The sequence below is a fragment of the Stegostoma tigrinum genome, chromosome 12, assembly GCF_030684315.1.
Source record: "Stegostoma tigrinum isolate sSteTig4 chromosome 12, sSteTig4.hap1, whole genome shotgun sequence".
NCBI classification, from domain to species: domain Eukaryota; kingdom Metazoa; phylum Chordata; class Chondrichthyes; order Orectolobiformes; family Stegostomatidae; genus Stegostoma; species Stegostoma tigrinum.
In genome coordinates, this window is record NC_081365.1 from 53,736,545 (window position 1) to 53,763,816 (window position 27,272).

At 41.6% G+C, this 27,272-nt stretch overlaps 1 protein-coding gene across 1 annotated transcript in view; it reads left to right on the forward strand.

The window, feature by feature from the left end:
* pola1 (polymerase (DNA directed), alpha 1) overlaps positions 1-27,272 on the forward strand; it is a 258,605-nt gene that overhangs the window by 126,642 nt on the left and 104,691 nt on the right. The window contains exons 31-34 of the mRNA XM_048541425.2: positions 5,679-5,810; positions 6,433-6,607; positions 22,526-22,707; positions 26,843-26,974. Of these exons, the coding sequence (XP_048397382.1) occupies positions 5,679-5,810; positions 6,433-6,607; positions 22,526-22,707; positions 26,843-26,974 (621 nt within the window). The remainder of the gene's footprint in view (positions 1-5,678; positions 5,811-6,432; positions 6,608-22,525; positions 22,708-26,842; positions 26,975-27,272) is intronic.

Here is a 27,272-nt window from a genome sequence, read left to right on the forward strand (position 1 = left end):
TCATTTTGAAAACAGGGAAATATGTGCCTGGGATGATAGTATACGTTCATCTCAGAAGACCAAGTGTTGTGTCATAAAATCACACAGTATAGAAGAGATTCTTCAGCCCATCCAGTCTGTATCACCAAAGCATTACTGTGCTCGGCATCTATTTGATTGAACATCGTATTATAATTGTTGAGGCTAGTCAATAAACGGCACTCCTTTCAGGACCTAGCACAGATAGTAGTGTTGACGTGAGATTGTTTGAGGTTTTTGTTTTCCATTTGATGAGCTTTCTTTTCTGCCATATGATGATACCTTTCATCCCCTGCTTTATCCACATCCTTCCAGACCGTTTGTTTTGACCTCGTGCAATCCAGTCAACAGCTTAGACTTCCCTTGCTTCGACTGATCCCGGTCACCTTGGGGTCTCAATTGCAGGCATCCTTTTATCACACAAGAAGGGGGACAGCAGGCTCCCCACAGAACATGGCTTCAGGAATGCAGCCATGATCGCTCAGCTGCTGTGGTCCAACATCGAGTTAATGCTGACTGAACATAAGAACTAGGAGCAGGAGTAGGCCACTTGGCCCCTCGAGCTTGCCCCGTCATGTAATAAGATCATGGCTGATCTTTGAGACTCAGCTCGACTTCCCGCCCACTCACCGTAACCCTTAATTCCTTTACTGTTCAAAAATTTATCTAGCCTTGCCTGAAAAACATTCAGTGAGGTAACTTCAACCGCTTCACTGGGCAGGGAAATCCACAGATTCACAACCCTTTGGGTGAAGAAGTTACTCCTGACCTCAGTCCTACATCTGCTTCCCTTTGTTTTGAGGCGATGCCCTCTAGTCCTACTTTCACCTGCTGGTGGAAACAACCTCCCTGCTTCCACCTTATCTTTTTCCTTCATAATCTCATATGTTGCCATAAGATCTCCCCTCATTCTTCTGAATTCCAATGAGTATAATCCCAGTCTACTCAGTCTCTCCTCATAATCCAACCCTCTCCACTCTGGAATCAACCGAGTGAATCTCCTCTGCACCCTCTCCAGTGCTAGTATATCTCTTCTCAAGTAAGGAGACTAAAACTGCACATAGTACTCCAGGTGTGGCCTCACCAGGACCCTATACAGCTGCAGCATAGCCTCCCTGTTTTTAAACTCCATCCCTCCAGCATTGGCTGACAAAATTCCATCTGTCTTTTTAATTACCTGCTGCATCTGCAATCCTCCTTTTAGCAATTCATGCGTAAGGACACAGCACAGCAGCGTGCTGCAATTTTTTGCCATTTTAAACGTGGTCCATTTTGCTGTTATTACTACCAAAATGGATGACCTCACACTTATCAATATTGTACTCCATGTGCCAGACCTTTGCCCAATCACTTAGACTATCTATATCCCTCTGCAGACTTTCAGTGGCTTCTGCACACTGCTTTACCACTCCCCTTAGTGTCATCTGCAAATTTTGACCCACCACGCAATCCACAACTTCAAATCATCTGTGTAAATTGTAAACCATTGCAGCCCCAACACTGATCCCCGAGGCATACCACTAGCCACTGACCACCAACCAGAATAAAACACCCAGTTAGCCCTACTCTTTTCTTTCTACTGGTGAATCAATCCTCTAGCCATGCCAATACATTACCTTTAATACCGCGCAACTTCATCTTATGTAGCAGCCTTTGGTGTGGCACCTTGTCAAATGCCTTCTGGAAATCCAGATACACCACATCCATAGGTTCCCCATTGTCCACCATGCAAGTAATGTCCTCAAAGAATTCCACCAAATTACTTCAACTTGACCTACCCTTCATGAATCCGTGCTGGATGTTCCCAATGGGACAATTTATATCCAGACGTCTTGCTATTTCTTCCTCAATGATAGATTCAAGCATTTTCCCCACTACCGAAGTTAAGTTAACTGGCCTATAGTTACCTGTTTTTTGCCTACTTCCATTTTTCAACAGTGGTGTCACATTGGCTGCTTTCCAATCAGCGGGAACCACCAGAGAGTCCAGTGAATTTTGGTAGATACTTACGAGTGCACATGCTATTTCCCCCATCACCTCTTTTAGTACCCTGGGATGCATTTCATCAGGGCCAGGAGACCTGTCTACCTTTAGCCCCATTAGCTTGCCCAGCACTGCCTCCTTAGTCTAAGAGTGAACATATTGAGAATTCCTGCAGGCTGATGTATTTGCATCAATTCAGCACTTTGGAAGGTGTTCAGCTGCTTTACTTTGTTTACATGAATTGGCCATGCTTTTCGACTGTCAAGGAGCTTGCTGAGAACAAAAACGGGGTACTCGCCAGACCATGTATTTTCAGCTAGTTTGTTGTTGGCCCGCATGTAATTTCTCAATTTTGACATTACATCTGCACCCTTAGAAATCCCAGTACTGAATTTGGCATCAATGGTTAGTCTGCTGGTATCTGTTGAGCTAAGATAATGCAAAGCTGTCAATGACCATTTGAACGAAGTTGTTAATATTGATTTGGTGCACAGTGGAGTCTCTACTTTCTGGCCCCTAACTTTGGTCTCCCTGAAGCTGACTGTTCATCCACACTCTTTGTAGGCCTGGGAGAACGACACCATCACTAAACAGCAGCTCTCAGATCTTGATATTACACCCTTTGGTCTTTGCTAAATTGAAAATCTTCAGTCCTGGAGTGCAGAGGAATAACTTTATTTGACTCATGAAAAGTGTACAGTCGTTGGATATAGCACAGAGCATGTTTTGACCCCAAAACATTTTGCAAACTGAAACACGTACTTATTTAAAATTTGGTCTTGGAATGACAAGCTCTTCAGCATAAAATGTGAAACAAAACTTATAATTTCTGACTGTACAGTGCAAACTTCAGTGGTGATGTCAGTTATTGACAAAGTGGTTGGTTCACTATTACGAAAAGAAAATGCAAAGCACGCAGAAGTGCCTCACCAAGAATGAGCCTTATTGATTTTTCTAAGAGGAACAATATGATTTGGTGGGATTGATGGGAGTCACAGCTGTTTACGAATACTGATACTCCACTCCACGCTCTTCAGCTACAAACTCATTATTAAGTCAGTTCACATTTCCACAAATATATAAAGCTCATCACTGCAAGCTTCCCACAGCCTGGCAGGATCAAATGCCAAGACTTTAAACTGCAGTTGGGATCTTTTTTAAGTTGTAATCCTTTGTGGGCAATCTGGAAGTGAATCTCATGTCAGCAGATTGATTTTATCAAGGAGAAATCCAAAGTCAAGTGGAGTTTGGTTAAAATCTATTGACTTTTTAAAATGTGAGGTAGTAAAATAGTGCAAATAAACAGAATGTGGTCAGTTTACTTACTGCACATTTTGGTTTTCTTGTGTGTATATGAATAAATTATGGTATTCCCAGGCCAGCATGTAGTTGTGATTATGGCTCCTAATTGCTGATAGATACAATTTGCAGTTTTGTTTAACCAATAAAGCACTTTTAACCTGTATTTTGTTGAAAGTCTGCAGATGCACAAGTCCACAGCAGCAATCTATGATTAACAGGCTGTGGTTTAAGTTATTGAGCTGATAGGGAGAGTTCATTGGGAGATGGGCAACACTTGTATAGTGTCTGCAGGGAGGTTAAATACAGCTTGTTTTTAATAAAATAGCTTCAGCTGTGATTTTGGTATAAAATCAACTGAAGCTAGTGTTTTACAGCTTACTGACAGTGACTTCACACAGATGTTGCTCTTCAGGGACCTTGGTAGAATGTAATACAGCCTGAACTTTTAAAAAATATAGCAATAGACAATGCAGACATTAGAAGAAAGAATAAAATTAGAACTTGAACATTCTGGTTATTTGTGCAGGTGATTTTTATTTTGGAGATAAAAATGCAAAGTAAGTTTTGTAGTGAGTAGTTATTTTGATACTTATATATGGCATTTTTACTTTTCCATTCCAGAGAATGATTTTATTTAATTTCACCCTTACCCAAACAACATCAATATTATTTCTCATCATCATTTTGACCAGCAACTTCCATATTTAGACAAAGTGGCTTGGCAGCAAGTGCATTGCAAAAAAATTTTATATTGGAGATGGCATCTACCATTATATAGATTAAAGGATTGGCCAACAGCTTGTTGAAGTAAAAGTGAATGCACAAGGTCAGGATCAAAGGAGCAGAGAGATTGTATGCATGTTTGGACCACTTGTGGTATGACTGGAAGAAATTGCAGAGATATAGATGTAAGGATTTAAACTAGCAATGAAAGGTGTTCAGTAGTCATTAAACAATAGCATAAATATTAATGTATAGAAGAGGGATAATGGGCAGATCACTGTGGTCTTCTGCGTTGAAGTGGTAGGAAGAGAAGTCGTTAGTGGAATTTGTCAGGCGATCAGTAGATATGCATTTTTTTTGCATTGTGTTGGCTAAAAGTAAATTGAACTCTGGTCAGTGGTGTACAGTTTCTTTTAGTAATGAAATTATCACCTCGGAACACTCTGCTTCCCATCAACTGTACTTTGTTATATGTACAGATGTAAAAACATTGATATGAATGTGGAGAATCAAAATTGGTGGTATAGCAGACAGTGAAGAAGGCTACCTAAAGGTTATCTAAGATTTCAGTTGGGTCAATGGGCTGAGGAGTAGTAGATGGAATTTAATTTGATAATTGAGATATTGCATTTTGGTAAAACAAACAAGGTCAGGACATATGCAGTCAATGGTAGGACCCTGAGTAGTGTTGTAGTACAGAGATCTAAAGCTTCAGATACTTAATTCTTTGAAGTTTGATTCATGTGGAGACAGAGGTGGCTAAGAAGTTGTTTAGCATGCTTGTCTTCATTGTTCAGATCTTTCACGTAGGAGTTGGCATGTCATGTTGAGATTATACAGGAGGCTATTTGTAGACTACTGTGTGTAGTTCTGGTTGTCCTGCTGCAGGAAGAAAATTCTTAAGTTGGAGCAGTTCAGAAAAGATTTACTAGGATGTTGCTGGGAAGAGAGTATATGAGTTATAAAAATAGGCTGCTATTTAATTCACTGCAGTGTAGGAGGTTGAGGGGTGACCTTATTAGAGGTTTATGAAATCACAAGGGGCATAGATAGAGTGAGTAGCAAGGCTCTTTTCCGTTGGGTGGGGGGAGTTCAAAACCGGAGGTATATTTTTAAGGTGAGAGGAGAAAGTTTTAAAAAGGACACGAAGACACCTTTTTAACACAGTGTTTCATGTGTGGAATGAACTACCAGAGGAACGTGATGGATGCAGTTGCAGTTACAACATTTAAAAGACATTTGGATAAGTACGTGAACAGGAAAGATTTGGAGGGATATGGGCCGAGTGCCTTTTGGGAGCATGGACTAGTTGGACTGAAGGGTTTGTTTCCATGCTGTATGACTCGATTACTCTGTTTTCAGTAGTGTCGAACTGGTTGTCTAACTCAACGTTGTTTATGCAAATATTGCAGTAAGCAGGCAGTGACAAACAAGTATAAGATATTAAAGTAATAATAGAAGAGAGAATTGGTAGCAAAAGACAAATAGTGTGTTTATAAACTGGGAATTTGGCTTCTGTGGATGGGTCTCTTCCCCTTTTGTTTGCACAATACTGGTGGAATAAATCCTGAGCCATCCTACAGAATCACAAGAAACATTAAGTTACAAACATTATTAGACTGATTTTACTTGTGTTTGTTTTATTACTGCAGGCTTTGACAAAGGATCCCCAAGATTACCCGGATAAAAAAAGCCTGCCTCACGTCCATGTTGCCTTGTGGATAAATTCCCAAAGTGGACGAAAAGTGAAAGCGGGGGACACTGTCTCTTATATCATTTGTCAAGTAAGAACTTGGGGAGAAAGATGAGCCAAAACCCTGTCAGAATGAATGTGCTGTCAGCTATATGGTGACTCACAGTTTGAGCCATGAAGTTTCATCAGGAGTTGCAGTTGCAATACTGAGTAACTGGTCTCCAGCTAAAAATGATTTTCCTCTCAGTGAGTGGATTTTGGAGAAATTATACTCAGAAAATTTGAGTATTAATGTCTCACAAATTAACTAGAGTCCAGGAACATTATTGAGTACTATTGTATTTCAAAGAAATATTAATTCTTTTACATTTTAGAAAGTGCTGAAGAACCTAATTAATTTGTCAAGTGATATGCATGATTGCAAGAGAAGGACAATTTGTTGATAACCACAAAACTGCATCTACTGTGAAAACAGAGTTAATCTTAAACTGCAAGTTGGTGTATATCTTAGCTTATTTTTCAGAATAGCAGTTAGAGTGAACAGATTGTGTTTGCAAAAAGCATGCTTAAGGACTTTGAACAATTTACCCTAAAACTTAAAACGTACATTCAGTATTTATGAATATTCCCTTTTAAATTCTCCTGACTTTAATTAATTTGTTGTCCCTTAGTCTAATAATGTTTGTAACTTAATGTTTCTTGTGATTCTGTAGGATGGCTCAAACCTTAGTGCTAGCCAGCGAGCCTATGCACCAGAGCGGCTGCAAAAACAGGAAACCTTATCCATTGACACACAATATTACCTCTCGCAGCAAGTGCATCCAGTCGTGGCTCGAATCTGTGAGCCTATTGATGGAATAGACTCTGCACTGATTGCAACTTTGTTGGGTAAGAAAATAATGAGTCAATAGCCAATTCCATTGTTTATCAGTTGTAATGTGTCATAGCTTATTCACAGTCAAGATAAGATATTTGGTTTTTATTTACTTCATCCAACATTTTGTTTCACAGTCAGTAGTCTGGGGCCACAGCTGGTTTTTATATTGAGTACCTGAGCCAGTCAAAAAGTTGAATGGATTTAGATTTAAGGTAATTCGCAAAGGAAGGAGAGATTTGTTTAACTAATGGCCAAACACATCACCCCACCAATCTCTGCATCCAACATATCATTCTCTGCCACTTCCACTGCTTAAAATCCAATCCTTCAGCCGAAGAGAGATTTCCCTCCACGCCCCATCTGCCTTCCAGAGGGACCGCTCTCTCTGTGACTCCCTCGTCCACTTCACGTTCCCCACCATCCCGGCACCTTTCCTTACAACCGCGAGAAGTGCTACATCTGCCCCTACACCTCCGCACGCACCTCCATTCAAGGCATAAAACAAACCTTCAACATCAGACATGGGCTCACCTGCATGTCCTTCAACTTGGTCTACTGTATGTGCTGCTCCCGATGTGCCTCCTCTACATGGTGAGACCAAGAATAGATTCAGAGACCATTTTGTAGAGCATCTGCATTCTGTACGTGACAAGCGGCAACACCTTCCGGTTGCAAACCATTTTAAGCCCCCCTCCCACTCCCTGGGTGACACGGTCATGGGCCAATGACCTAAACGTGGAATTCACCAGTTTAAAATCTCCCCAACTCCAGCCTCATCCCATGTCCCAACCTCCCACTCATCCCTGCCCCCTTGACCTGACACAACCTGTCCATCCTCTCTCCCACCTATCCACTCCTCCCATCCCAGTGACCAATCCTTACCACTCCCTACCTGCTTTCACCTATCACCTTCCCACCTACCTTATCCAATTGCACCCATCCTCCCTCTCTCTCTATTTCTGAGCTAAGGGTCCCAACTCGAAATGTCAACTTTCCTGCTCCTCTGATGCTGCCTGGCCAGCTGTGTTCCTCCAGCTCCACACTGTGTTATCTCTGACTCCAGCATTAGCAGTTCTTGCTATTTCTGTTTAATTAGCTAGTTGTTGTGGTCTTGTATCTGTTGCTCAAAAGGATGATGAAAGCAGGTTCAGTGGTAACTTACAGAAATTAATTTGATATGAACCTGAAAATGTGCAGCAATATGGAATGTAAGACAATGCAGGATTGGATAGTATTTTCACAAAACGGGCCTTGGCATGTTGAACTAAGTGACACCTCCTGTGTGGTCTAAGATTCTATGGTTATGTTCTTCTGGTGAAGTAGTTAATGTCAGCTAGTGTCAACACATTGTTTAAAAATATAACAGTCAGCTCCACCCGTACTGGACGATGGGACAGACAGGTGGCTAAGGTTTCCATTTGTGTTCTGTCGCCTGATCTGTTTGCATTATATTCGTGTGAATCTTGACTAAAGGTGTAATCAGGTTTGATTGTGATGCCACTTGGCATTGGAAATGTGCCACCTAAGTTTGTATTTTACTAATGGCCATTTGAGATTGTAGTCTGTCATCCACCCCTGTGGTGGTCCAGAGGTCAGTGCTGCTAACGGCTTAGGAGAATTGATCCAGTGTCAACTATACCTCCGATAAATACTCGGCCTGGAGCTACTCAGACCTGTAAAAGGCCCTGATATGATCCCTGATCTTTTCCAAGTTCACTGACCTGGGAGACTGGCTTGTGACATGATATTTAATCAGTGTCCCATACCCTGAGAGTTATAAAATTCACCAGGTTTGTTCATATTGCTGTGAGTTGGTCGCTAGCTGCTACATCTGGCTTTAATGTGCAAAGTTTGGAGGAGGACAGGATCGCATTTTAGCTGTGGTGCTGTGAAAAATCAAATGGCAAACGAAAAGTTAGGATCAAAGCTGCCATCTTTTATCCAGATACATGGTGATTGATCCTTGGCTTTGCATAATTCCTGATCTTCTCTTAACAGAGTATTATAACTGTTAGCTAATTTTTTTGTGAGATGGCTTAATTTTTTAGTTATATCTCATCTTTTTAAATTATACCTTTCAATGATACTTTTCTTCATTAGTCTGTATTGCTGATGTTATTATCTGTGGGGGCAAGAGTACAAAATACAAAGTTTATCATGTTATTTTTGTAGTTTCTAGTTGCAACCAAACCCCAAAGATTTTGTTCAGAGTGAGAAAAATGCAGACATCGGATAATCCATTTTCAGCTATTGATTCATAGGCTCCCCCCCTTGAAGTAAAAGTGGTTAGACACGAGGTCTGCACATATGAGTGAAATACAAATTTGTTCGTTGATAGCATTATCTACTGAAGAGGATGTTTCTTGTCCAAATACTTGAGAGAAAGAACAAACTAGTATGCATTGAAGAATTTCAAGGCTCATTGAAACTATTCCAGGTCAGCTGTGGAGTCTAAAAGCAGAATAAATCATTGTGACCTGGCATAAAGTAACCTCGATTAAATTTACCACATTTTGGAAAGTACTTTCACAAAAACTTCCAAAATAAAATTCCAAGCTAAACATCTCATGGTCTGACAGCACAGTTATGACTTTATTCAGAACTTTGTTTGTGAATTTAACCTTTCCTATTTCGATAGAATTTCCAGGAGGAGCGGAAAACTTTGTTCTCGCCCCAATTACATCATCACCCCCACCCTGGCAACTGTCTGAACCTGAATCAAGCTGTTCACAGCTTCAGTCTCCTACTTAGGCCTGAACTGAATTTCTGATGACACCTCTTCACTTAACTAAAATGCCTGCTTCCACCTCTGTTCAAGCCAAGCTAGCCTCCTGGCCAGGCACAGGCATTTGGCAATACCTAAACCTGAAGGAAATTGCATGCGATTGAAGTACCCACTTGTATTTTGAGTGTTTTTAAGCCTTATTGTTTCTCAGCATCTGCTATTGAGACCATCATTTGTGCATCTGGCCTTCCTCACATCAATTTCACTGCTCTTCTTACTGCCCTCCCACATTCCCTTGCCCTCCAAAAATCTCTACTGTCCATATCTTAATGTGCATGAAGTCCCTTTTACCCATTCTGTGTCTTGCTTTAACTAATCAGCCCCTCACCCAACAGTGCTTTGACTTTAACATGTTTATACTGTGTTTCTCTTGCAACTTAAAAAGTGCCAATATCCCTCCAATTCTCGGTTCTTGTACGTTGTTGGTTTTGATGCTTGCTTCGTCTTTGGTTCTCTAGAACCTAAGCATTGACATTTTTTTGCTTACCCCACAGCCTCATTCACCTCCCTAAGTACCTATTTAACCTGTCCTGTCCAGTGCGTTAGTGTCAGTATTTTTTTTTCTCTGATAATAAAGCACCTTAGGATGTTTTTAACTATAGTGACAGTGCTATCTGAGTATAAGTAGCTGTTTTTCTTCTATATGTTATGATCCTCAACATGGTATTATTTTGAGAACCCAAAACTTAACGTATTGGTTACAGTAAAGTAGCTGGTGTGAATGGTTACTCAAAGACTGGTATGTACACCATTTTCTATTTCATTCTGAAATTAAGTTTTTAAAAATGGGGAGAATATATTGTACAAAAAGGATCAAGTATATGGAATTTTTTAAGAAACGTCTTCAGATTAGGTTTTAATCTAAGACCACTTGTTTCATTAATGTCTTTATCCTCTTTACCAGCAGTGTTGAAATTTTGTCCACGTCCTTGAGTTCTTGGTGAACCAGTATTTTCCTTGTTTGCTTTACCAATGGACACTGTTTCTCAAGAAGCAAAGTAAAATAAAGGGGCAGAGAGTAAACCTTCCAGTTCAGCTGTTATAGATCCATTTGATTCTCTTGCTGCCACAAAACTGTTTCTTGAAGTTCATTTCACTTCTGTATTCCCATGGCTGGCTTCACTTTTTTTTAAGCTGGATAATTCACAAGCAACTTTCATTCCAATGTGTGAATTTCCAAAAATGTGCAAATCAACTAGGATGTACTGATCTGAGTTCTCGTGTCTTTTTATAATGATGTCAGTTGCAGTTCAGACTGGGCCTTATTTATTGATGGTCAACGAGCTTGGTACAACTTGATATGACCAAATCAGGTGAGCATTTTCCCCGTCTTAAGTCTGTTTTTCCTTTTTTAAAATCATCTTAGTTCACGAAAGGTCCCAGGTGTTAAAACTTTGGAACAATTTCAAAATATTGCAACATGCAGCATGATAAAATGACCAGACCTCCTGTCCATCTTGCTACTCAATCACACTTCAAAAATAAATCTGGAAGCATAATGGTATATATTTTAATTATTTAACCATGTAAAATAGTCCTCGAGTTTCTAGAAGATTACACTGGTATTCCTGAAATCAACCAAAACCAAAACAAAAGTTTGATAAATTTCAAGTTCAAATTGATTTTCATGGTCTTTTGCATTAGTTTGTAAAACATTGCTCTGGAAACAAACTCTGACCATAATTAATACTGGCCATACCACCTGGTCGAATTATTCACCATTGCAAGTTTCTGTTAATTACACCCATATTTATGCAGATCAACACGTGTTAAAATTACAGTGGCACCTTTAGCCACAGGCCCTATTAAACATCTTTTTAAAAAGTTTTATTTCAATTATCTAGTAGTGGTTTTACATAGTTGCAAGAAGTTATTTTTAGTTACTTTGGCATGTAGGACACTGACTAAATTCTTGTGTAGGATAACTTTATAGCAGTATTAATAAAACTGCAATGTATTAGCACTGTTACCTCTTGCAAGGAATACATTTTAATACAGTCTATTAAAAAAATTAAGTCCTAAAACATTGCCATATTGGTGTTGCTTGAAGGAAGATATTGCTGTTGGAGTTTTGCAAAAGGCATTGACCTGAAACTTGGAAAAATAACTTGCGGAAGCTAGCTGAATTTTGAGCAAATTACACTCAAACCAGAATCTCTTGGTCTATAATATGCCTCTAATATACACACCCGTTTTGGCTCACTTGCTTCCCATGTTGTACTCTTGACTAACATTTAATTGCTAACATTTAATTGCTAATACTTTCATTGATACTTGTATCCTTGGTAAGAAGGAAGAATGCATCTTGGGTAAACTATTGAAAACTTAATGGTAGTAAGGAGTAACACAACAAACCAGGAAATAAGCTTAAAGGAGGTGTCACCTAGGGCACGGTCCTGAATACTCAACTTTAAATCTTTTTTTTAATTCATTCATGGGTTGTGAGAATAGCCGGTTGGGCCAGCATTTACTGACTATACTTAGTTTGCCTTTGAGATGAGACTTAGCAGGTTGTGAAGTGCCCCCCGTTTTGCAACTGTATATATTGTGTGAAATTGATCCTGGTAGCATTGCTCAAGTGGTTTTGACCGGCAGCAGAAGTCATTCGAAAAGTACTGCAAACATAATGACTGATTTCCACACAATTATTCCAAATTTATTGTGCATGAATCCATAAATGACTTCTTTTTAATTATTCATAGGACTTTACTTGACCAGGATCTCTCAGGTAATGAGCCAAGGATTTGCACAAGCAAGTGCTTTTCAGATGAAATGTTAAACAGAAGCCTAGACATACTGTTAAATCTGTTTTTATTCATTCATGTGATATGAGTGCCACTCGCTCGGTCAGCATTTATTGCCCATCCCTTGTTGCCCTTGAGAAGGTGGTAGTGATCTGGGTTCATGAACTGCCATAGCTCATGTACCATTGGCGGCCTGCACTGCCATTAGGGTGGGAATTCCAGAATTTTAACCCAGTGGCATTGAAGGAATGGCAATATATTTCCAAGTCTGGATGGTAAGTTGCTTGGAGCGGATTCTGGTATTCCTATGTATGTGCTGCTCTTGTTTTTCTAGACTGAAGTAATCATTGGTTTGGAAGATGCTTTATTCGGAGCCTTGGTAAACTTCAGTTATGTATCTTGTAGATGGCATACAGAGTTGCTACTGAGCATCAGTGATGGAGAGAGTGAAAGTTTGTGAATGTGGTCCAAATCAAGCAAATTGTTTGTCTTGGATGGTGTCAAACTTCTTAAGTGTTTTTGGAGCTGCACACATTTAAAAGCAAATAGGTAATATTCCATTTCACTCCTGACTTGTGCTTGGAAATGTTGACAAGATTTGGGGAGTTGTGAGAAGTGTTCCTCCTTTATAGGATTCCTAGCCTCTGACCTGCTCTTGTAGCCAGTGTACTTATATGGCTACTCTCGGTGAGTTTCTGGTTAACAGCAACTCCCAGGATGTTGATCGTGAAGGATTCAGTAGTGGTAACACCATTGAATATTAAGAGACAATGGTTACGGTTTTTTTGGAGATGGTCATTGCCTGGCATTTGTGGTTTGAATGCGCTTTGGAGAGAGGGCCCCACTTGCAGAGCCTAATGGGTATCAAGAATTAGTTTTCCTTGCTGCATCTTTAAAAGTAAATCAAATGTGTCGTCCTTTGTGCATGAATCCTTTCCAAGGGCATCAACTTCAGTTTGTAGTCATCTACCTTGCTTAAGACCACTGCATTCTTCATTTGGAAAAGTCAGGTTTTCAGTACGATTGCTTGGATTCTGTTTGTGTATATTCTTATGTCTTCCATTAAACCTGTGCAATAATGCATTTGCGTTGTCTTTTGATGTCATGCTCTTTGATGTGTAATAATATTTGCAATATTGAAGAAATTTGATGAGCACCCTGTGATTTAGTTCAGGGTGATAGTGATCAAGCTCTAAGCAATTTGTGACTTTAGCATAATCATCAAAATACACCAAAATTTCAGTCCTCTGGCACCCTCAACTATTTTTTGAATATTTTTTGAATATCCCTTTCAGCAGTGCAAAACTAAAATGTTGTACACAATCAGAATAGTCCTTAGGAAATGTAGGCTGCAGCTGAAACACAAAATACAAAATCAATATAGTGGAACATGAAGCAGCTTAAATTCTTCAAGCCTAAATTTGAAGATTTTATTAGTAAGTTAGGCCGATTGATTTTCCTTCATTATTTAGCAGTTTAACAAGCGTTTTATTTCAATTAGAAGGCTTTTCACTTGGAAGGAAGTTTATACATTTAATTAATTAAACTACCCATGTGGAGGCATTGTTTTGTCTTTCAGTTTAATATTTGTCTCTAGATGGCAGTGTTTTAGTCTGCATACTTTCCCCTAGGCCTGAGAGCAAGGTTGCAAATAAGTTATACCGTGATAGTCTCAGCACAGTTGTGATGAAATTACGTATACAGCGCAAATAAATCCTACATCTAAATATAATTTTCTAGATAGTAATTTTATACTTGAATGTGTTATGCACTTAAGCAAAACACTTGGGGAAAAGAGTGTTTGTTGGGATTGGGAAAAATTCGTAGTCGCATGTCATTGTAACTTAAAGGTTTAAAGGGAAAATGTATGATTAAGAGATGTATTTTGAATAAATCCACAGTTTTTAAAGAAAAAGAGAACAATTGTTCTAGACTTGCTTTGCTCCTTGCATGAATATTTCAGGCAGTTTTGAAATGATTGCATGTTAGATAACAACTCACATGATCTTTCTTTCTGTCAGCTTTTTGAGATCTTGCAAAGAAACAAGGCACCTGATGTAGCATGATTTGCTTTCCAGATAAAGTCTCAAGCCTAATTTGAGAGTCAATATGGTGTTGTTGAAATGTAACCCATAAGGACGTACGTTGATGCTCTTTGCCAAGCCTATAATTAACATTTTGCTGTGGTGGATTTTAATGTATCTGAAAGAGGAAGCAGAAGAATTTTTGAGTCATTTTGTTGTTGAATAGAGACTTTGCTTTAATTGTCTGTTTCAAAGTAGTAGAGCTTTCTTATGGAGCAAACAATTCCTTCCTCTTTTATACAAAATTTTTAAAACTGGGACTTGCATAAATAAGCAGGCATGGCGTAACTGCCTTTCATCTTTGATCGCAAATTCGCTGAATATTTGTTGAAAGAATTAGATGTAAATTGACTTTTGGACATTCTGCAATTAACTATAACACCACAGCACAAGCCAAAATGTTGCTAATTGGTGGAACAAGTTCAAGGTACCAAGTGGTCTACATCATATGCTAAGTTAATTCGGTATCTGTGTGGCTATTAATGTACATATACATGAGGGTGGTGCATGGGTGGGGTAAGCGTCTGTTATCCAACCTAAATTCTGAATGCAATTTGGAAAAGAAGGTAGACCACTTGGCATCTTGAGCTTGTTCCACCAGTTGGCAAGATCATAGTTGATCTGATTATTCCACATTGCCCCTACATTGAGAAGGTGAATGACTGCAGTGCATCTTGTAAACAGTGGACACTGTTGCCACTGTGCATTGTTGATGAAAGGACTGCATGTACAAGGTGGTGGAACAGATACCTATCAAGCAAGGTGCTTTGTACTACTGGATGGTGTCGAGCTTCTTGAGTGTTGTTGGAAATGTACTCATCCAGGCAAGTGGGGAAAATTCCATCACACTCCTGACTTGTGCCTGTGTCCAGGCTCTGAGCAGTTACAAGGCGAGTTACAACAGAATTCCTAGCCTCTGACCTGGTACTATAGTGGCAATATTTAAGTGGCTGGCCCAAAACACTGGTTTTTAGTGGTTAACAAAAATGAAGTTGATCGATGAAACTGAATAAATGCAGGTTTGTAACATAGAAAGTTAAAGCAGCAAACATTTTGTTTTCAGCTTCACTCTGAGGGTGTGCCCTTGGGTCCGAGTCTCTTGTATTAATGGAACCATCTTATCCGCATCTGCCCTGTCCAGGCCCCCTCCCTGCAACTCAAGCAATAAGAACCAATTACCCCTCACATAACAAGCCCTTCACCCCGGCATCATTTTCGTAAACTTCCTCTGGACCCTCTCCAATGCCAGGGACATCCTTCCTTAGGTATGGGGATCAAAACTACTCAGTGTTCCAAATGGCATCAGAACAGAGCTTTACACAGCAACAGCAATACATCTCTGCCTGTGTATTCTAACCCTCTTGAAATGAATGCTCACATTGCATTTGCCTTCCTAACTGCCAACTGAACCTTAATGTTAACCTTAAAAGAATCCTGAACTACGACTCCTAAGTCCTTTTGAGCTTCAGATTTGAAGTTTTTTCCCGTTTAGAAAATAATCTGTGTCCCTATTCTTCCACTGAAGTGTAGAACCTCATACTTTCCCACATCTGCCACTTCGTTGCCCATTCTCCTAGCCTGTCCATGACTCTCTGCAGCTTCCCCGCTTCAAAAGAAGAACAGAAGAGAAGTATAATACAGGAACAGGCCCTTCAGCTTTCCAAGCCTGTACCGATCATCATGCCCTGACTAAACTAAGAAACAAACCTTCTGCCCTTACTCGGTCTGTATCCCTCTATTCCCTCCCTGTTCATGTAACCATCTGGATGCCTCTTAAATGCCACCAACGTGCCTGCTTCCACCACCACCTCTGGCAATGCATTCCAGGCTCCTACCTCACTCTGTGGAAATACTTTGCTCGCATATTTCTCTTAAATTTTTTCCCTCTCACCTTGAACCTGTGTTCCCTTGTAATTGAAACTTCAACCCTGGGAAAAAGCCTTTGACTATCCACCCTATCTCGATCTCTTATAATTTTGTAGACCTCTGTCAGGTCTCCTCTCAGCTGTCGTATTTCCAGTTAAAACAACCCTGGTTTTTTTAAACCTTTCTTCATAGCCAGTGCCCTCGAGACCAGGCAACATCTTGATGAACCTTCTCTGTACTCTCTCCAAAGCTTCCATGTCCTTCTGGTAATGTGGCGACCAAAACAGTACACAATACTCCAAATGCGGCTTAGCAAGGGGTTTCATAAAGCTGCAACATCTTTTGCCAACTCTTGTACTCCATTGCCAGACATGGAGTACAACCCTGATGACTGCAATCATGCCATATGTCTTCTTAATCACTTTGGCCACTTATGTTGCCACTTACAGGGACCTGTGGACCTGTGCACCCAGATCTGCCTGTATGTTAATTTTTCTAAGGATACTGCCATTAACAGTATAATTCACACCTAAATTTGATTGTCCAAAATGCATCAATTCGCATTTGTCTGGATTAAACTCGATCTGCCATTTCTGTGCATAAGTTGCCACTCTATCTATATCCTGTTGGATCTCTTCATAATTGTCAGTGTTATCAGCATCTCCACCGATCTTCGTGTCATCTGCAAAATTACTAATCAGACCACCCACATATCCCTCCTGATCATTTATATATACTACAAACAACAGAGGACCTAAGACTGATCCCTGTGGAACACTGCTAGTTACCAGTCTCCATTCTGAAAAACACCCTCCCACCACTACCCTCTGTCTTATATGACATCATCAACACTACCTGTCCCTTCATGTACCCTGTGTCATCTGCAAACATAGCAACAATGCCCTCAGTTACTTTGTCCGGATTGTTAATACATAACATGAATACCTGTGGTGCCAACACCAACCCCAGCAGCTAATCCTTTGTCCAAACCAATACCTTGACCCTAACACCATTGTCTTTTATCTCTCATTTAGCAGATTCTGTCTGGCTCCTTACCTCCTTCTGACAAAACTGTGAAAAGTACTCCGCAATCTCATCCTTAATAATGGACTCTAAAATCTTACAATGACTGAGGTCAGACTAACTGGCTGATTTAGTTTCCTGTTTCCTGCCTCCCTCCCTTATTAGGCAGCATTGTTAACGCCCCTCAACTGTCTCCTTCAGAACTCTGTAGTCCATTTGATCGAGGTGATTTATCCACCTTCAGACCTTGTAGCTTTCCCAGCACCTTCTCCTTAGTGATGGCCACTACACTCACCTCTGCCCCCAACTCTCTTATAGTTCTCATACATTGCTGATGTCTTCCTCTGTGAAAACCTATTCAGTCCCCTGCCATTTTATCCCTATTACTCATTCTCCAGCCTCACTTTTACTGATCTAATTTCCATTTGTGCCCCTCTCTTACCTTTTGGATATCTTAAAAGAAACTCCTGCAATCTTCTTTTATATTGCTATCTAGCTTGCTGTCATATTTTGTTTTCTTGCCCCTTTCTTTAGTTACCGTCTACTGATTTTTCAAGGCTTGCCAATACTCTGGTTTCCCACTAATCTTCATATTGTCTGCTTTTTCTTTTGCTTGTATGCTGTCCCTGACTTTGCTTCTCAGCCTTGTCCTCCCTGTTGTATGTTTCTTCTCTGGGAAGAATTTCTGCTGTGCCTCCTGAATTATTCCCAGAAACTCCTGCCATTGCTACTCCACCATCTTCCCTACCAGGCTCCCCTTCCAAGCAATTCTGACCAGATGATCCCTCATGTCTTGGTAGTTACCTTCACTGAACTGTAATACCACTACATCTGATTCCAGCTTCTCCCCCCTCAAACTGTCAGGTTAATTCTATCATATTATAGTCACTGCCCCCTCAAGTTTCCTTTACCTTCAGCTCCCTTATCAACTCGACCTCATTACATATCCCCACATCCAGAATTGCATGTTCCCTGGTGGGCTAATTACATTGGTCAGTCTCTGTACCAGCTGATTGCTGGAACAGAGCTGACTTCAATGAGGTTAGAATGGTGTAGTACCAGATAGATTGGCGTCAAAAATGGTGGAAAGTCAATGGGCTATCTTCAGAGGAGACAGAAGCATAGGCTTAAAAAAAAATGCAGAGCCATCTGGATGGCAAAGGAATATCAGTTGAGTTAAAGAAGAAAAAAATGACCTTATGACCGTTTGTGTTGTAAATATCGTTGGAAAAACAAACTGAATGCATAAAGTTCAGAAAGGACATTTTGTTTTAAAAAAACCCTTCAACAGGAGGAGTGTGAATCATGACAGACTAATATAAAAGGAAATTCTGATGTGCTCTATAAGCACAAAAATAATGGAAGGTGATAAAGGCTATCAAAAAAAAGGATTGCTCATGGAGGCAAGAGACCTGGCTAAGATGTTAAGAGACACTGGCCATAATCTGTCAGTCTTCCCTGGACCAGGGGTGTTGCCAGAGGATTGGAGAATGGAAACATTGCACCCTTGTTCAAAAACAGTTTTGTGGATAGGCACGGAAAATACAGGCCAGTCGGTTTAAATTTGATGGCGGATAAACTTCTGGAAGATAGTTATTCAGAGTAGAATTAATAGGCACGTGGAAAAGGAATGGGTTAACTGTGAGGAGTCAGCATGGATTTGTTGCGCGAAAATCATACCTATCTAACTTGTTGGAGATATCCAAAAAGGTAATCAAGAGGGTTAATGAGGGCAATGCCGTTGATATGGTGTGCATTCAACACTGTGGCATACTTGTGAAGAAACTTATGGGTCATTAAATAGAAGGGACGGTATCAACGTAGCAGATGATGGGAAGAAGGGCATAATGGTACATGGGTATTTTTCAGACTGAAGGAACCTGTGTGGTTGGATTATGCAGGTGCTGAAATTTGAATTACCTGACATCTGTAAATCGATCATGACATGGAGTGGACAGTTTCAAAGCTTGTGGATGATGAAACCTGGAAACATTGTAAACTGTGAGGAGAACTTCAAAATAATAAGTACATAGGTAGCAGATGATGTTCAATGTGGAGAAGTGTGAGGTGATATATTTTTGAGACAAAGAGCATGGAAAGACAACATAAAATTGGGGGTGCATAAAATCAATTTGAAAGGGCGTGAAGGATTAGAGAGAACTTGCGCGTACATGTGTATAGTCAGTAAAGCGGCAGGGCAAGTAGAGAGAACTATTATTAAACTAGCATTCATTTATTAGGGACATAGAGTACAAGAACAGGAAGGTTATGATGAACTTATGTAGAGCCTTGGTTAGAACTCAGCTGAAGTACTGTGTACAGTTCTGGCAGACACACTTTAGGAAGCATGTGGCTACATGGGAAAAAGTAGAGATGTTTACAGGGAATGATTCCAGGGATCAGAAAGCTTAGTTAGAAAGAAAGTTTGGAGAGGTTTGATTGTTTTCCTTGAAGAGGAAAAAGCTGAGGGGAGATTTGATGAAAGTTTTCAAAACGGTGATGGGGCTGGAGAGTGTAGAGGTGAAGGAACTGTTTCTTGGAAAAGGATTGCAAAATAGAGAGATTTTCAGAAATTTTCTGAAGAAGGGTCTAGGCCTGAAATGTCAGCCTTCCTGCTCCTCTGATGCGGCTTGGCCTGCTGAATTCATCCAGCTCTGCACCTTGTTGTCTTAGATTCTCCAGCATCTGCAGATCTTGCTATCTCCACAAAATAGAGAGAGATCAGTTTAATGTATTTTGCAAAACAAGCAAACGTGAAGTGAGAAAATACTTCTTCACACAGTGAATGGTTTCTTTCTGGAATGCACTGCCTGGAAATATAGTGGGGGCAAGTTCAACTGAGGCATTCAAGAGGGTATTGGATAATTATTTAAGTAGAAACAATGTTCAGAGTTTTTGGCGGGAGACAGCAGATTGACACAAAGACAAGATGCTTAGAGAGCCAGTGCAGACAGTGGGCTGAATGGCCTGCATCATATCAATTCTATAGTTCAGTGTTCCTATGAAGGAGAACCTACAGACGGTGCAGGTGAAAGCCTTGCCAGTGCGTCCTCAGAGGGTTCAGTGGCTTCCTCCTCAGAGGCAGAGATCAGGCTGAGGATAGGCAAGACTTCCCTTTGTTATGTGCTGAATTCTGCTAAAACCAACATAAGAGAAGAGGGGAACTAATAGTGAAAAAGCGGGTAAAAGCTTGTTCAGAATAAGAATGGGTTAATACTGGCATTAGTGCAGCACAGTACAATGAAACTCACTTGGTGGAGCCACATGGAGATCTCGGCTCCCCCACGATTGGTCACCCTATTCTTTGGCCAACTGCAGCTTTTTATCTTCTCACAGGATGATAAGATTAATGGCTGCCACCTCCCTGCTGGTGTTGAGAGTCTTTTGATTTTGAGCAATAATGTGAAAAGAACACTTGAGTTTGTGGGAGAGGTGACGGGTTGTCCTGAATGAGAGACTAGGAAGCCCAGAGACCAAGAATGTTGCTTGTTTGAGAGGATGAGGTGGGTGAGAATCATCGAGTAGACATGCTGCATGCGAGAGGGGGAGTTGCAGCCCATTAGCCTTGAGGCGTGTGCTGTCAGAGTTAGACGGAGTTACGGTGACCCTGTGAGTATGAGGGAACAGGAGAAAATGATGGCACTCACTCTTGTGGAGTGCTGAAGACCATTGACGTTCTACCTGTATTGCATTTGACCCTGGAAATTATACTGGCCTGGGCTGCTAGCCCTGTCCAGGCTGGGTGTATCTTGTGGTGTGGCCTTCTATAATAGTCTAGTGGGAACAACATAGCGCTTCTAGGAGCACCTCCTGTTCTCTGTGAAAAGATGTAACAGCATGTTGTGAGAGGTGGTTGACGACCTGAAGTGCCTGACATGCTGTGGAGCCAGGGTTTAAATGTGGGGCCAAGGCATTACTGAGGCAAAATCCCAACATTGGTGGGCACTTCAGCCTGTCCTGCCACACACAGGTGCTGAAGAGGCACTTTTCATGAGCTGAACAGTGGACTTTTGTGCAAGAAAAGCCAATGCAGACCATGACCGGTTGTTTGCCATGAATCTCCCCGAGAAAAGCACTTTACCAAAAAAGAATTGAGAAAATTCAACTCAGGGTGAGGTGGCGGGACACTGTTGCCAGCTGTGAATCGCTGAAAAACAAGAGGGCTCAGGTTTCAAGTAATTGTCAAAAGAAGTAAAGACGATATGAGTAAATCTTTCTTTTTTCAAGGTCTGGAGTACACTGCTTGAGAATGTGGTGGAGGCAGGTTCGTTGAAAGCATTCACTAATTGGGCTATTATCTGAGAAGGAAGATTGTGCAGGGTTACATGGAGGACATGGGGAAATAGTGCTAGGTGCATCACTAATGTGAAAAGTTGGTGTAGCTGCAACAGGGCAACTGATCTCCTCCTGTGCTGTAAGAATTCAATAAGGCCAGACTGGCTGTAAGATAATTGCTGACCAGTTTTTGATCGAGAATGGAATGAAAACACCAAAGGTCCCAGCAGTATACATCTAGCTTCTGTAGAATAGGTCATTTATTTTAAGCTTAAGAGAAGTAAAGTATTGAAAATGTATTAAAAATGGTGTCAGCCTTCGATCAGTGGTACAAGTCATGCAGCTGAATGGAAAGGTCAAAAACAAAACACTCTTCTGGTCATTATTGCTGTTTGTAGATCTCATAGCATGAAAGCTACCTGCATTTTCCAACATCAGTTTATAGTTCAAAAATATTTCACGTTGGCTGTGAAGCATTTTGGAGCATTGTGAGAGGTTCAGTAAGAATGCAAGTCTTTAAGACGATTCAAGTCAGAGCACTGAATGTATCACATCTTGTCATTCCTTTTGAACATCACCAAACACGGTGTGAATGACATTGTGTATTTAATATTGCTTGGGAAATTCACATTTATTGAACTGAATGATCAGTTTGTTTTGTTGGCAGATCTGAGGAAGGGAGAAATGTGACTAAGCTACAGGAATAGCTTCCTGCTCCTCTTCAAGTAAATGCAAGGAGTCTTTAACATTCCCTTGAACAGATGCAAGTGGCTTTGGTATAATGTCTTAATGCTGGGTGGCTCATATAACAGTGCTGCACTGATATATCAAATCAAGAATACTTGCAATATTTCATAGACTTCTGTTGCAGTGCACCTTGTAAATTTGGACAGCATCATTGCAAATGTGAATTATTATCGTGAAGTCGTACTCAAACTACAGCACAAGTAATCGTGATTCAAATAATTAAAATGAACCTGTTACGCTCCTGAATTATCTCAATGGTCAATTTGTCAGACCAAGACTTTTCCCTTGTTCACTTAATTCTTTGTACTGCACCTGGCTGCACTTAAAGTCTTGAGTGTAAGTTTTAATAAACCAGATCCAGTTGATTTCTGTTCTATCTTATCTTCTGTCCTTCCCTTCTTGAAGGTCTGGATCCAACTCAATTTCGAAGTCATTCCCACTGTTTCAAAGATGAAGAAAGTGATGCTCTGTTGGGTGGCCCAGCCCAGCTTACTGATGAGGAAAAATATCGTGATGCAGAAAGATTCAAGTTTGCTTGTCCAAGCTGTGGAACAGAAAACATTTATGATAATGTATTTGATGGAAGTGTAAGTACTTGACTATATACAGAGAGAAACTCTCCTGTTGCCCTTTTCTAAACGATCAGTCAGATATACCAAGGAGTAGATATGTAGGGGGAGATAATGGGAACTGTAGATGCTGGAGAATTCCAAGATAATAAAATGTGAGGCTGGATGAACACAGCAGGCCAAGCAGCATCTCAGGAGCACAAAAGCTAACGTTTCGAGCCTAGACCCTTCATCAGAGAGGGGGATGGGGAGAGGGAACTGGAATAAATAGGGAGAGAGGGGGAGGCGGACCGAAGATGGAGAGTAAAGAAGATAGGTGGAGAGAGTATAGGTAGGGAGGGGATAGGTCAGTCCAGGGAAGACGGACAGGTCAAGGAGGTGGGATGAGGTTAGTAGGTAGATGGGGGTGCGGCTTGGGGTAGGAGGAAGGGATGGGTGAGAGGAAGAACCGGTTAGGGAGGCAGAGACAGGTTGGACTGGTTTTGGGATGCAGTGGGTGGGGGGGGGAAGAGCTGGGCTGGTTGTGTGGTGCAGTGGGGGGAGGGGACGAACTGGGCTGGTTTAGGGATGCAGTAGGGGAAGGGGAGATTTTGAAACTGGTGAAGTCCACATTGATACCATTAGGCTGCAGGGTTCCCAGGCGGAATATGAGTTGCTGTTCCTGCAACCTTCGGGTGGCATCATTGTGGCAGTGCAGGAGGCCCATGATGGACATGTCATCTAGAGAATGGGAGGGGGAGTGGAAATGGTTTGCGACTGGGAGGTGCAGTTGTTTGTTGCGAACTGAGCGGAGGTGTTCTGCAAAGCGGTCTCCAAGCCTCCGCTTGGTTTCCCCAATGTAGAGGAAGCCGCACCGGGTACAGTGGATGCAGTATACCACATTGGCAGATGTGCAGGTGAACCTCTGCTTAATGTGGAATGTCATCTTGGGGCCTGGGATAGGGGTGAGGGAGGAGGTGTGGGGGCAAGTGTAGCATTTCCTGCAGTTGCAGGGGAAGGTGCCGGGTGTGGTGGGGTTGGAGGGCAGTGTGGAGCGAACAAGGGAGTCACGGAGAGAGTGGTCTCTCTGGAAAGCAGACAGGGGTGGGGATGGAAAAATGTCTTGGGTGGTGGGGTCGGATTGTAAATGGCGAAAGTGTCGGAGGATGATGCGTTGTATCCGGAGGTTGGTAGGGTGGTGTGTGAGAATGAGGGGATCCTCTTAGGGCGGTTGTGGCGGGGGCGGGGTGTGAGGGATGTGTTGCGGGAAATGCGGGAGACGCGGTCAAGGGCGTTCTCGGTCACTGTGGGGGGAAAGTTGCGGTCCTTAAAGAACTTGGACATCTGGGATGTGCGGGAGTGGAATGTCTTATCGTGGGAGCAGATGCGGCGGAGGCGGAGGAATTGGGAATAGGGGATGGAATTTTTGCAGGAGGGTGGGTGGGAGGAGGTGTATTCTAGGTAGCTGTGGGAGTCGCTGGGCTTGAAATGGACATCAGTTACAAGCTGGTTGCCTGAGATGGAGACTGAGAGGTCCAGGAAAGTGAGGGATGTGCTGGAGATGGCCCAGGTGAACTGAAGGTTGGGGTGGAAGGTGTTGGTGAAGTGGATGAACTGTTCGAGCTCCTCTGGGGAGCAAGAGGCGGCGCCGATACAGTCATCAATGAACCGGAGGAGGAGGTGGGGTTTGGGGCCTGTGTAGGTGCGGAAGAGGGACTGTTCCACGTAACCTACAAAGAGGCAGGCATAGCTGGGGCCCATGCGGGTGCCCATGGCCACCCCCTTAGTCTGTAGGAAGTGGGAGGAGTCAAAAGAGAAGTTATTGAGGGTGAGGATGAGTTTAGCTAGGCAGATGAGAGTGTCGGTGGAGGGGGACTGGTCGGGCCTGCGGGACAGGAAGAAGCGGAGGGCCTTGAGGCCATCTGCATGCGGAATGCAGGTGTATAGGGACTGGATGTCCATGGTGAATATGAGGTGTTGGGGGCCAGCGAATTGGAAATCGTGGAGGAGGTGGAGGGCGTGGGTGGTGTCACGGATGTAGGTGGGGATTTCCTGGACCAAAGGGAAGAAAATGGAGTCCAGATAGGTGGAGATGAGTTCGGTGGGGCAGGAGCAGGCTGAGACGATGGGTCGACCAGGGCAGGCAGGTTTGTGGATTTTGGGAAGGAGATAGAAACGGGCCTCCCCCTCTCTCCCTATTTATTCCAATTCCCTTTCCCCATCCCCCTCTCTGATGAAGGGTCTAGGCCCGAAACGTCAGCTTTTGTGCTCCAGTAGATATGTAGGAATACTTTAGCAAACATTACTAAACAGTGTAGACTTAAAAGGCCCTAGGTTTGATCTCAGAGATAGCAAGAACTGCAAATGCTGGAGTCCTAAACCACACAGTGTGGAGCTGGAGGAACACAGGAGGCCAGGCCTTCAGCAAAGAAGTGTCCGCACCTGAAACGTCAACTTTCCTGCTCCTCTGATGTTGCCTGCCCTTCTGTGTTCCTCCAGCTCCACACTGTGTTGTCTCCTAGGTTTGATTTGCAGTTTGTACTGAATTTGCCAATGTAAGACAAGTCAATGTGGGAGGGATTGCAGTTGACTGGAGTACTATTAGTAAGAATATGAAAACCATTCATGGTTCAAACTGTTGAGGAATCTGGGCAAGGAAAAGATTTTGTCCACTTCGATACTGACAAACGACTGAAATCTAAAGATCTTCTGAAATATTCTTCTGTGGAATAGATAAACCCTTTATCCCAGAATGCTATCACCCAACAGAAAAAGTGACTCTGCAATACTTGCACCCTAACTGGGAGTAATTACTTCTCTGTTTGAAGCAGAGCTCTTCACAGCGTTTTCCAGTGAAAAGTTGGATGTCCATGTGTGGTAACCAATTAGCTACCAGCTCCTTTAGAATACTGGGGTAGGTTGCTATGCAACTCTGGAAAACAAAAGTGGCAAACTTTTATACAGGCCAATCTTAAAATATTCATTCCTTCCCAACCTCCAAACTCGCTTTCATGAAAAAGTTAAGCAAGTTGTGGAGCACCCCTCCATTTCATTGCTCACTACATCCTGTTCTGCTCTGTGTTCCACTCAGTAGCTAGAGCAGGCTTCTAAATGTGCCAAGAGCTGAAACTGTATTGGAACTTGCCTCTGTCGAGCAGAAACTTAGCATTCTGATTTTTTCTTTTATTGAAACTTGCAATCATAAGTTGGAGTTTCAAGCAAGGGAAGTGTCTTGCTTTTCCTTGATGCTAAAATGAAATAGTGACTGAGGAAGAGAGCATCACGTCATTGTTCGAGGTTTAGTTCTTTAAATGTGAACATAATTTTCCGAAACTGTTCTTGCCACAAAGTATTAAAGCAGTTCTGTTTTGGTGAGAAATGGTTTGAATTTATTGATGTGGAGAAAACTGGGATCACAAAGCTCTGCGCGAAAATGTTCTCCAGATTTTTAAAAAGACAAGTACTTTCATTTATAATTTTGCGAATCATTATTTCTCATGATTTCCCCTCACCACCTTACCCCTTGTTTATTTTTCAGAAAAAATTCTCTTGACATTCTGTAGAATGTTGTCCTTCTCTGCCATCGATCACAAGAGGATGTGTTCTGTTCAGGCACTGGTGCCAAATATTGTTGGCCTTGATTCTGAACCTAAAATTGTGGAAAAAATATGAACTCATCCTCATTTTTTTTCAACATTTTAAATGCGCAGTAAATTATGAGATTGGGCAACTTTGTAGACTTTGGATCTGAAAGCAAAGAAGCCCTTATCTAAATTAAAAGTAATTATTCCAAGTTGATGTAGCGGAGCAGCAGATGTTTTGGATTTTTTCAGTCAAAACAATCCGGTTGCTTAAGGAAAGTAAGGAGTAGGGCCTGGCACGGAGCAATAGTGCTGAGCAAAATCCTTGACTTTTGCTTCATTACAGCTGGAAACAAGATAGAGAGTTAATTGCGTGGACGTTGAGAACTTGCAGATGGGCTCAATATTCAGAGTGTGTATCATTGTAAGATTACTTACACCTTCAAGTGAAACATGAAAAAAGATCAAGTTGAGCACAAAAGAAGTCACATTTACTGATTCTTGACTGTTTGGGAATGACATTCTCTCCCATCACTAAAATGCGATGCGTTATGATACTATATTTCACGCGTGTGTCTTCCATTTTGCATCAGGGGCAACAGATCCAACCCAGCTTGCTTCACTGCAGCAATATTGATTGTGAGGTGTTACCTATTCAGTATGAAGTGCAGATGCGTAACAAGCTAATTTTGGACATCAGGAGACATATCAAAAGATACTACACTGTAAGTACCTGCAGAGAATTATAGAATCTAACCTTGTTGATGGCTCACTGATCAAAAACAAATCCTGTAGCTTTTCGGATAGTTTAAGTGAATTCAACTGAACTATCATCTTCAGTCAGGCTGAAGAAAGCTTGAATGATGCTGCTTACATTAAGTGCAGGATAGCTATTGTTTTTTTTAAAAGTGCTTTAATTCCATGCATAGTATATTTGGTGCTGTTTGAAAATTGTTAAAACTGATGTATAAATGATGCCTTATTCTGTTGGTGAAAGGGAGTATGCATTGCAAATAAGCTTGT